Below are 12,119 nucleotides of genomic sequence, written 5' to 3'. Positions count from 1 at the left end.
TTTTAAAATGTTCTGTTTTCACTGGAAATTCAATGTTAAGAGTTACTATTAGTTCATGTGACTTTTAAGTGTATTCTTGTAGTGAGAAAATGATGGTTAACAATTGCACAGAGAGCTGTCATGCAGTCTGCTGCTGCTGAAGTATAAGACTCTTAATTGTGTCATTGGTTCAAGTAGGTATCAGATCAGCACAACTTGTCCTATGAAAGAGACAGATTGTGGCGTTTTCATGCATCTTTAGTCCAAGAAAGCACTGTTCAAAGTGGGGTTGAAACTTTAAAAGAAGACATAAGCTGTTACTAAGTTTAAACATTAATTTACTACAAAAACAGAATACAAAAATAGGTTTATTTAAGATCAGGTCAGTGAGGGTGCTTGTTACGCAACACAATTTTGGGTAAAAGTTCAATCAACTACAGAGGAAATTGTTGTTTTAATAGTTTGATTGTTTATTGACAGAAATCTGTGATTATCCAACCATTGGGTTACATTGGGTTAGATTTCCTTCAATGTGTTTTCATATATTGTGTGAGTGTGAGTCAGTAAAAATTAACAGAGGAAAAGGGCAGCTTTGATGGCCTGTTTGTTTAAAACCAGATCAGTGGCTGAATGAATCAGTGAAATAAAAGACAGACTTGCATTGAGACAGTGCCCTTTGACCTTTGTTTTCCTGCTGGTTTGACATGGAAAGCTGCCATGAACACCAGTGTGTCCAAAGCTCAAACCTCTTACAAAACACATTTTCACATAGTCGATGGGTAAAAGTCGAACTGTTGAGCCACGAATATTGCAGGAAAAAAGTGAGTCTTCAAACTTTTTGATGTCTTCTTATTCAGTGTTTTAGCCTATGGATTAGTGAACTTTAATCTCACACTCTCAAATCATTGTATTAATGTCAGACTGTGGATTTATTTTTAGTAAATCTACGCTCAGAGAGTTTAATTCTGGCAAGTCTGAGAAGATAATAACTTGTCCAATGTCAACCAGAATGTGGGCAATTAGTTTTACTTTAATTATATGTATTTATTGTGCATTCCATGGTTATACTCAATAGTAGAACTTCATGAGATACAGAATCCAACCCTCTGTCTGCGTAGTTGTTTGTTTTATAAATCTTTATCTACATATGTTGGTTTAGCTCTTGAAATTCAATTTTCATGGCCGCAATAACATTTTATTTTAGGGTATCAGTCGATTATACTGACAGTATTATTCACGGTCACTCACAACAAATGGTACGTCAGAATAATGAATGCAAGAAGACACCAAGTATGATTGAGCCTAACTTGACAATCATCTCTGCCAGTAAGTGTCAAGTAATTTTAAAGCAGCAAATCCAATCTGGAAAATTATAAAGAAATAGTTTTATCTTGATCCCCGGTTATATCTTCCCCTGACACTGGTTGCCCGAAAAAATCGTTAAAACAAATATTTATTGATTTTTAAACCCGTATCCAGAAATTATTTTATGTCGGTTCCTCACTCAAGGTTTAAAATGTTGACCCAAGGCTTATTACTCCTAGATGGACGTAATGTGTGTGGACAAAATATTAGTATTTCTGTTTGAATAGTTCTTAATCATTCAGTCACACTGTCTACATACTTGCTTGTGGTAATTTGGACTGTACTGTACTGTAGGTGGTTAGTCTTATTCGATTCTCAGTGCATGTCCCTAGATTTGCAGAAGCGTTAAACCCCTTTCTGTATCTAAATTCAGGGGATGAACTAGAACCTTTAACTTGAGCCACACCAGCCTCAAAGAGAACAAAACTAATGGGGCATTTAATTGCTTGAAAGTGTCAAAGTTTCCAAGTCACTAGGGTGTTCCCCCTAAAAATAGAAACTTGGACGAGTTCCATTAAATCTGAGTTTACAGTACCAACTGTCATGTTTAACATCAACACATGATGGACAACTGACACAAAATAGTTAATGGCAGGTACCTATATAAATGTATCTGTAACTCCCTGTTATTAAAATCATGTTTGGACTGATTATGTGCAAAATGTGGCCATGTGAGACTCGTGGGACACATTTAAAGAACCTTGTGTCCTCCAAATTGAGGAAAAAAGGAAGCTGTTTGGCGGTGTTTTCGGAGAGATTTGGAGTAGCATTTTATTATGAGACACCTTTTTCGGTCTAATTCAGGGCATACTGTCAAAGTGCTTGTACCACAAACAGGTAAAAGTGCATTGTTTTGCTAAAGGCCACTTCGACCTGACATGTTGATTCACATGTTGACGGTTGCTGCGATGGACCTTGCGACTGTTTGGCATGGTGTGTCCTGCCCACTATGCAGTTTTTGGAAGATTTAGAATAACACAATCTGAGTTTTACTTCTACAGTAAATCCAGTCTTTAAAAATCATCATCACAATTAGCAATCAATACTTGAGAATACATGATAATAAACTCTAACCTATCGTCAAATCTGCGCTATTAATGATGGATTTTGTAAGTCCATTTCCTGCTTGACAATGCCCTCATGATCGCCCAATTCTCTGCCAGGTTTTATTGGCAACTTGGACTTCAGGAAGGGAGGACGTTTTAACAGTTTGTTTCTTTTAATCTTTTTATAATACTGACTGCTAACTCCAAAGAAGAGGCAGAAAATCCCCCAAAAACGATTTAACCCCAAGCCTTGCAGGAATTGCAGCTGTGCGTTTGGACTTGTGATTGCTGCAGTCTGAGGTTCATTGTGCAGCTAGTGTCTGCTGTACTGTTGATTTTCACATTGATTAACCAGCTGATGGCTTCTCTGGCACAGTTTGGTTACTGTGTGATATCCCATACACAGATAATGCCGTGCTTTTATATCCTCAGAACAAATGTTCATAGTTTAAATACACTTTTAATACATAGAGAGCTTTTCATTTCACCGTTGACACTGTAAGGAAGCTGTTTTTAAGTGCATCAATAAAATACCTGTTTGTATCAACTTCTGTGAGAACATTTCAGACTTCTTGGACTACACCTGTCTATATGATCTTTTATATGACCTAGTACTGCGAAGTACCTTAGGGCTGTAGTTTTGGGTATTCATAGTCTCAACGTGCAGAGCTAAAAAACAGTAATCAAATTGAGCCCCCAGTTACTTTGGTTTTTATGTATTTAGGTTCATAGAAAGAGTTTTAGAGTAGTCCCCCCAATTGAAATGGGATAACAATGTGTGTTTTAATCTCTTGTCCCCATGCGCTAGCAGGATCTCATTAAACCTCTGGTTGTGATGCACTCGGTAAAGAAAACATACCATTATCTTGTGTTGTGTGCTTTCTTGAGTAACAATATTGATAGTTACATGTCCTGTGTCTCTGACGCAATAAAACCTTAAAGATACGCAATGAACTTGACATTGCTGCAATGTTTCAAAAGTACAATTGGTTTTGGGTGTGTGCATGCCTGTGTGTGTTAAACCATTCTTATAGCAATGACATAATATATCCATACAGAGCCATCCAGAGCCAGAGTCATATGAAACGTACAGTATTTCTATAATTTAATTTGTATCATCTTTCCGAACACAGCTTAATACTATCTTGTTCAAATGTAATAGTTGTGTTAAAAGTGTATTTTTTATTAAGCTGTCTCACTTTACTCAATTTAAAAAAAAGTTATTATTTCAAAATTCATGAATACAACCATCATGCTAACATGCTCACAATAACAATGCTAACATTTGAATGTTTGCCAGGTATTTAATGTTTACCATCTTAGCTTGGTGTGTTTGAGCGCTAACGTGTTGACAATAGTAACATTCTGATGTTACCTGTCATGGTATGTTTACTACGTTCACCAGCATAGCTTGGTGTGTAAGCATGCTAACATGATGATATTGACAACGGCAACATTCTGATGCTACCTGACATGTTATGTCCACTGCCTTAGCTTAGTGTGTTAGCATTTCCTCATAAACACTAACTAAAAGTGCAGCTCAGACTGACATACATTTTTTAACCATAACAGTTTTTCTCCCCCTTTGTCCCAGGACTTGTCTTTACTGGAACATGCAGTAGAGGAACCAGCTATAGTATCTTATTCATAAACACTGTGAAACTACTAAAATTCACCCTGACATGGACTCCTCCCCCAGGCTGGATGCTGACCCGTTAACACTGCTTCAGCTACAGGAGGTGGACTCTAGCAAATCCTCAGAGAGGTCAAGCTCCCCGGGAATCATATCCGCCTCATACAGCCCTCCTCTGGGCATGGATAGCCACACTGTCTGCATCCAGTCTCCCTACACGGATAGCAGCCACGAGTACGGCAATGGACCTTTAACCTTCTACAGCCCGTCTGTACTCGGCTATGCCAGGCTGCCCATCACTGACAGCCCGTCCCCTCTGTGCCCCGCGCTTAGCCCATCAGCCTTCTGGCCCTCCAACAACCACCCCAACATGCCCTCACTGACTCCGCGCTGCCCTCAGCCTCTCGTCTACAATGATCACAGCCCACATGCTCCCTGGCTGGAGCACAAAACCCACAGCATCAACGCTAGCAGGTATGTTTATTGACATTGGTCCATTGATAGACGTGTATAGCAATAATACTTAGGACAAAAGGCTGTTTGGTGCGTGCCAATTAAGCTGTATGAAAACGATAGGAGGCTTTTGTCGATTACAGCCCAATTAGCAACTTCAGTAAATAGACATCGTCTGCTACCGGATTGTTCAAAAATACCCAAGCTCAATAGAAAGCAAGGTTACCAGATGATGCAACCAAAGCCAATAATAAAAAGATAATGATGAATATTAACTCATGTTGATAACCTGTCATGTGTTTTTGTGTAAATTAATAAAAACAAATAAATAAGAGAATTGCGTCCTTTTCAGTCCTTTTTAAAAGAAACAGAATTGAAATCGGTCTTAGTGTTTCCATGATTTTTACAAATGCCTGTTGGCTCATTAGGAATTCAGTGATAATGCCTTTCTTCTATACCCCGAATTTGATGAAAACAACTCAAGCACGTACAGTTCTGTGCTATTATATAAAAAGTTTAGGGGGAAAACGTGCAAGATTGCATTTAGTTTAGGAGGGACAAGAAAGGTTTAATGTAGGTTTTTTAACATACAGATTTTATTATTTTCCCTATCAGTTAGATACATGTGTAGGTATAGAGCCCTTTTAACAGCAGCCATCTAAAGTTTCTCCAAGGCTACTGTAGATAAGCCCTTGACGTTGGTGATGGTTTGGTGTTGAAGTGATGAATGGGCGAAGCAGCTTTGACTGCAATGACAACATAAAGAGACAAAATAGTTACGGTGGTTTTAGTATTCTTCAGCTAACATGATCGTTGGATAATAGCAGAGCCTGTGCAAAGAATCCAGTAAAATATTTAGTGTTGAGATGGAGTTGCAACATATTATAATAACCAATAGACTGACATTGAAACACTGATTCTATTGGATGGATTTACTCTCACCACAACATTTGATTTACATCCCTGCCTCTACTTCATATTCGGGGTCATTCTCTATACTTGACAGTCATAGTGAAACTGGCCTTGGATGCTTGAGACTTTTATACCCATTATGTTTCAATGATGAATCCTCTAGTTTCTTCATGCAATTTTTCAGTTGGCTGCAATGTGGTTGTGGAGAACTTTTTAGCAAAAGAGTACCTGTTAGATTACTAATGACAGGTAAACTTCCAGATGTCAAGTTGTCCCTTTTCACAATGTCTCTGTTTCTTCCTGCAGCTCCATCATCAGCTGTAACAAGCCGCTGGGGAAGGGAGTGGAAGACATGGACTCCTCTTTGTGTTCGTCTGCGGTCGGGAAGGCGGACATGCACTTCTGCGCCGTGTGCCACGACTACGCCTCCGGGTACCACTATGGAGTGTGGTCCTGCGAGGGCTGCAAGGCCTTTTTTAAGAGGAGTATCCAAGGTATAAACTCTGTCTTTCAGTCAATAACAAGTCACCATCTCTTCATGTTCCTCATCCATTGAAGTGTCTTCTTTCCTTGAATCCTTAGGACACAATGACTACATCTGCCCCGCCACAAATCAATGCACTATCGACAAGAACAGACGTAAAAGCTGCCAGGCCTGCCGCCTACGGAAATGCTACGAAGTGGGCATGATGAAGTGCGGTAGGTTCTCACCTCTTTTACCGGGGTCCTTGATATAGCAAAAGAAAGTGGAACAACTTATCCCTTGTGTGGGGTCTGGGTCAAATTGCCCACTGTTACATTTTTACTAAAAGAAAATGATACAAGAATATTTTCTCAACCTTAGCCTTTGCTTATTTTTGGGTAATGATCATGTACAAGAAACAGAAATCCACATGTTAAATGTATGGGGCCCATTTGTGGCCTTCATCCAGTGTTTGCCCACTGAGACACACAGAAACACTCTCACGGCCCGTCCACACAGCGGCGTGCGTTGACGCTTCACCATTCACTTTGAATGGGGTGACGTCACTTTTCGCCAAACTGCATCGTGGGAAGCGACGTGGAGCGTTGCTGGCGTGGCTCGCTGCAAAAGTTGAGCAATGTTCAACTTTTGACGCCTCGGCAGAAGCGTCAGCCAATCGAATCATATGCCAGTACAAGCTCTAGCCAATCAAACCGCTGCTTGTGTGTCAGGGGCGGGAGATTCATGTGATTGGTTGTTGGTCGAGTTTCAGACACGCCCGCCGGCAAGCGTCAACCATAGACTGTATATATATGGCGTCAACGCACGCCACTGTGTGGACGGGCCGTCAGTCTTAGCTAGTCCTTCTCACACATGCATCTGCTACATTGTTACAATCTAAGCACTAAGAATCTGCCTCTTTACCCTCTGTAGTGGAAACCTTCACAGTATTATTCCTCATTCTAACCATTTCTCATGTTTCTTGCCCTGTACCCTCACACCTGCACATAAGAGGAGGGTCAAAACAGATGAGTGACTATGTGTTTATAGGGCACTTCAACTGCAATCCTCCACCAGCAATATGAGCTCAGAGGGACTTGGAGCTAATAGTGCTGTGGAAGATATTTTCTGAAAATCTTTGATAATTTAGAGCCAAATTCTCAGTAGGCCACTGGCAATCATTTTGTTCAATGTTATATCAGAGTTGTATTTTTCAGACATGCTATATTTCATCAACAGTGACTAAGACAGTGTGCATTTTGACCTTTTTGAACATTACAGCATGGAAACATGTCACACAATATCGANTATACAGTTTAAAATGTTAATATATTTAAAGTTTTCAAAGTGCAGTTTCAGTGCAAGTCAGTTGAAACGATCTTAAGTTGGCGTGACGTTGAAGTCGTGCGACCCTGCTGCTGTACTGGCTTGTAGTTCGTTTATAGCATAACGTTAGCATTTTGCTTCTGCCGACTAGATTTATTATTCAAAAATTATAAAAGTAAGGTTGACATGTGGATATTATCCGGCTGAACAAAACGTGATCCATCTCTTAAATATGTGTCAACCACAGACCTTATTTCGAGCTATTTTCCAAAATCCTATGGAGAAATTGCATTGCGTTTTAGACGAAGGAACCGGAAGAAGTTTACTTCCGGGTTTTAGGACGCGTCACTGCGGCTCTCTTCAGAGGGTAAAGAGGCAGATTCTTAGTGCTTAGATTGTAACAATGTAGCAGATGCATGTGTNTACTTTTATGTATGCACCACGACACCAAGTCAAATTCCTCATACGTGTAAACCTACCTGGTAATAAAACATGTCACACAATATCGAATCAGAAACAGGTTTATTACCAGGTAGGTTTACACGTATGAGGAATTTGACTTGGTGTCGTGGTGCATACATAAAAGTAAAACAAGAATTAAAAACACAGTTAGAGAACTAGAAAAATATTAAAAATAATAAAAAACATAGTAAAATATAACAGTATTTACATTGCAATGAAATGGAATAAGAAGGAATAAAATATGGAATAAAAATCGGCAGTAATAAAAAAAAGAAAAACAGATATTGTTGTACATTGTGATGTACAATATAGATATGAACCTGAAAATCAGCATAATTGCCCTTTAGGCAAGTAGCCAATATTTTTGCCCTATTGTGGTTGTATTGGTTATTTTACACTAAACAAGAACAATGTACACATAAAGTACAAAGGGTACAAAGTATGGTCATGTGACTCTCTGTCTCTTGCTCCAGGTGTAAGGCGTGAGCGCTGCAGCTACAGAGGAGCCCGGCTCCGCCGTGGGGGGCTCCAGCCTCGGGCCCCCGCGGGTAGGGGTTTGGTCAGGGTGGGGCTGGCTTCCCGTGCCCCAAGGCATCTCCACCTAGAGGTTCCTATCGTCCCTGTGGACCCCCTCCCTCAGATGTGCCATGCTCACCACTCAACCATGGGCCCAGAGGAGTTCATCTCCCGCATCATGGAGGCGGAGCCGCCGGAGATCTACCTCATGGAGGACATGAAGAAGCCCTTCACCGAGGCCAGCATGATGATGTCCCTCACCAACCTGGCAGACAAGGAACTGGTCCTCATGATCTGCTGGGCCAAAAAGATCCCTGGTAAGATACAAACATTAGCGCAAATCATTTTCAAATTAAAAATGTTCCCAATTGAAATCCTATTTAATTTAATTTAATTTATAAATATCTTTTTTTTCTTAAAAACTACGAACATTGTTTGTTCAATAGAATTGTACCTGTTTGTTAAGATTAAATGTACTAAATACATGAAACATATAATAATTAGATGTAGATTGTGGTTTATTTATTGAATTTGCTTTGTTGTATAATGGTTCATACATAAATACAGTAAGAGGAATTGGGCTATGTAAAATAGGTGCAACAATAAAGCTATTTATATAAACAAACCATTTTTATTTATATTTTTGATACGTTATAAAACTTGAAGCAATGCTAAAATCACATCGTACATGTTTTATAAAATCTACCGCGTGACATTAATTCAGTTTGAATTTTTTAGCNTTTTTAAAACAAAATGTCCCATCCACGGGGCCAACCAAAGCGGTCTCATCAGCTTCTTCGTTCACGTTTGACTATTGTTCACTGTGGTTTGTTGTTGTCTGAAGTAATGAACGTTAGTTGGTGCTCCAGTATAATCGGTACCCCTGAAACTCATCCAGTGAGAAACGTTCCGCGGTGCAAAAATAAGTGCGATTAAAATGCGTTAATTTTTTTAACGCGTTAATTTTTGTGTAATTAATTAATCTTAATTAACGCGTTAAAGTCCCGGCCCTACTATTTATATAAACAAACCATTTTTATTTATATTTTTGATACGTTATAAAACTTGAAGCAATGCTAAAATCACATCTTACATGTTTTATAAAATCTACCGCGTGACATTAATTCAGTTTGAATTTTTTAGCTGTTGATAATTATATAGTTTCTATTTGACCTTTGCCCTTATTTGTATCCATAATGAAAACACTGGAACATGGAAAATCTACTTCATTCTTTTGAAAACTCCATATTTCCTGCTCTTCGTTGTTTCTTTTGGATGTAAATGTTTCCATTGCATTGTGCATATATTAATTCTTAATTCAGTCTATTTTTATACTTGAGGAACATCCACTTAATCACAGACCAGTTTACATGTCATCAAATAAGACTGGAGGCATTCGGTGTGGCCTTTCTGAGTGAAAGAGCCATGTTGGGTTAGGGTCAGGATAAACTCTAGGATCAGTGGAAGCAGTTTGGCTCTGATTAACAACGTGTGGAAGTCAGGTGAAAACCAGCAAAGCAGACTGAGGGTTATAAAGGCAAAAACAAAGCTGCGGCTACAGTAAACACATCTTCCACTCATCATTCATGTTGGTGTGTCAGATGCTGCATGGGAAGGTTGAATAAACAAACAAGTGACAGAATTGTTGCATGGATAAACAGAGACCAACGGGAGGAAATCATTATATCAACCTCTCTATAATTTTTTGTCTTCTATGAATTTATTTATTTCTCACATGGTCCTGATTCTCTTTTTCCACTTTCCTGTCCCTTTTTATGTTTCCCTCTCCTCGCCTTTCCTCTCTTAGCCAGTGTTCAGCCCAGCAGGTAACTCACCAGCAGAGTTGTTAATGTGAGGGGTTCACAAAGACTCCCCGTTTTTTGAATAACGACCATATTCCACCATTTCTTTTCCAGCGGAGGTGGGGATGAGTGTGCATTGTCTGCTTTATGAAACATCTAAGAAAGTACAGACAGGTGAGCGAGGCGCAGTGAAGCTAAATACATAGTGAGGTCATTGTTAGATCCTGTAGTGCTCTAGAGTCTATGGCACAAGGGCGTTTCTCTGTCTTTAATATAACTCTTAGAAGGTTGGTTGATAGGCTCCTTTGAAAACCTCATTTAGTTGATGTAGTTTCATAAAAAAAAGGCAAAAGTACCTTTGGTTAACTCCCAATATTGTTTTATATTCACATGTTGTAGCTTTTTAGCTTGCCGACAATATATTAAAGAGTAATTGCGTGCATCCTGATTGTCCTGGCCCAAATATTTGAGAAACAATCCTAAATAAGATCATAAATAATAGGTCCCCTCTGTACAGATATCATAGAAATCAAATAAAACAAGAGCCATATTGTGTGGATCTGTTCTTTCTTACATTATTTATTATCTTTTTTGTTTTTATAATTCTCAATTTGTCCCTTCTCTCTCATGACATACTGTACTGTATGAGCTACAGAACTTTTTCAAGTCTCTAAATCGGAAAGTGTTTTTACGACAATGGAAACTCCTCGCTGATTGTACGTTTTCTCATTGTGATCCATGATGAGTCATTTTTTGTCCCCTTATATTCTGAATCCAGATAGGATATTCATTTGAGGTGTGTGGTAATTATGTGTTTCTCTTTATTCCGTTTCCTCAGGCTTTATGGAGCTGAGTCTAGCAGACCAGATCCACCTGCTGAAGTGCTGCTGGCTGGAGGTCCTGATGTTGGGCCTGATGTGGAGGTCTGTGGATCATCCTGGAAAACTCATCTTCTCTCCAGACTTCAAACTCAACAGGTAGGTTTGAAGTCCAACTTTCATAATTCACACCTTAGCAGTCGAATAAACAAATAGCTGATTTGTTTAAGAGCTCTCACAGTTTTTACGAGGTATTTTTGGGCCTATGTGCCGATCAGCTGATGTCTTTGTGACAACCTCTTTTCTCTTCTACTCCAACATGCTAAGGCTTTTGCTAGCAGAGATTGTTCCTCATAAGCATGAGTTGTGTGTGTTCACCCAACCCATCCTCACTCCCAGGTCAGCCTATGTTGACGTTATGTCAAGTCCCCTGTGTCTGCTTTTTCCAACGCAAGAGGGGGGACGGCCGTGTCGGCTTTTTCCAACGCAAGGGGGGGGGCCTTAGCGTACATTTTCAATTTTCCGGGATGTCCATAGGCTTCTATATACAGTAGCTCCCTCCTATTTTGTAGACGACTTGAGATCGCGAGCGAATGCTACCCGCAGATCCATTCTCACAGCGTTTATCAACCTTTTTCTTTCTCAATATCAAGCCACACTTATTGTTTTTACTTCTTTATTTTAATTGAATAATGTAGGAATTTTGTTGCCGTCAGTTATGGGGAGAGTAGGGGCTCAGAATACTGAAATCTGTATTGTTTCATCGTTTTTTCCTTCTAATTTTGTATTCTTTTCTAAACCACACACTGTTATTTACTCAACAATAAAACATAATTATCCTTGTGTTTATTTATTTGTTCGATTAATAAACACAAGTTGGAGTCCGTCAGGGCCGAGGGTCGGAGCAGCTCATAGTAGCCTAGTTGCTTTAGAGAATTTTACACCCGGATGTAAGTATTCTCTCCGCTTCGCTCGTCAAACCCCGTGATAGTCCTCAAGCTCTGTGATTTGGATGTTTGAGTGTGTTGCCAGGCAACGCAATAATTTACAAACTCTTCAACGACAACCCTAATTATATTTAAAAACATTTTAGAAGGCCTCACGAAATACTTTAATGTAAATAAAAATTTAAATGTGAAGGGATTTGTGTGTAATGTGGTGATTGACTTACTTCACCCACGGCAGGAAGAGCCAGGGGCCGGGCCTGAGGAAGCGGCAGGAGAGTCAGGGGGCCGGGCCCGAGCCACCACGTCAGGAAGAGTCAGGGGCCGGCTTGAGGGCGAAGACCGCGCTCTTTCAGGGGGCTAGGGAATGGCTCCGGTTTTTGGACACACATCTTACATG

The 12,119-nt window shown here is 39.7% G+C and overlaps 1 protein-coding gene across 1 annotated transcript in view; it reads left to right on the top strand.

Annotated features, from left to right (window-relative positions):
• Positions 1-702: 702 nt before the first annotated feature.
• The window catches only part of LOC104957188 (estrogen receptor beta), a 46,950-nt gene continuing 35,533 nt past the window's right edge, over positions 703-12,119 (top strand). The window contains exons 1-6 of the mRNA XM_010784797.1: positions 703-800; positions 3,985-4,497; positions 5,695-5,882; positions 5,971-6,087; positions 8,113-8,472; positions 10,796-10,934. Of these exons, the coding sequence (XP_010783099.1) occupies positions 4,073-4,497; positions 5,695-5,882; positions 5,971-6,087; positions 8,113-8,472; positions 10,796-10,934 (1,229 nt within the window). The 5' untranslated portion in view covers positions 703-800; positions 3,985-4,072. The remainder of the gene's footprint in view (positions 801-3,984; positions 4,498-5,694; positions 5,883-5,970; positions 6,088-8,112; positions 8,473-10,795; positions 10,935-12,119) is intronic.

This window comes from Notothenia coriiceps, unplaced genomic scaffold (genome assembly GCF_000735185.1).
Source record: "Notothenia coriiceps isolate Sejong01 unplaced genomic scaffold, NC01 NC01_scaffold00026442, whole genome shotgun sequence".
NCBI classification, from domain to species: Eukaryota; Metazoa; Chordata; class Actinopteri; order Perciformes; family Nototheniidae; genus Notothenia; species Notothenia coriiceps.
The sequence above is the reverse complement of the archived record's forward strand: the minus strand, read 5'-3'. Positions and strand labels throughout refer to the sequence as shown.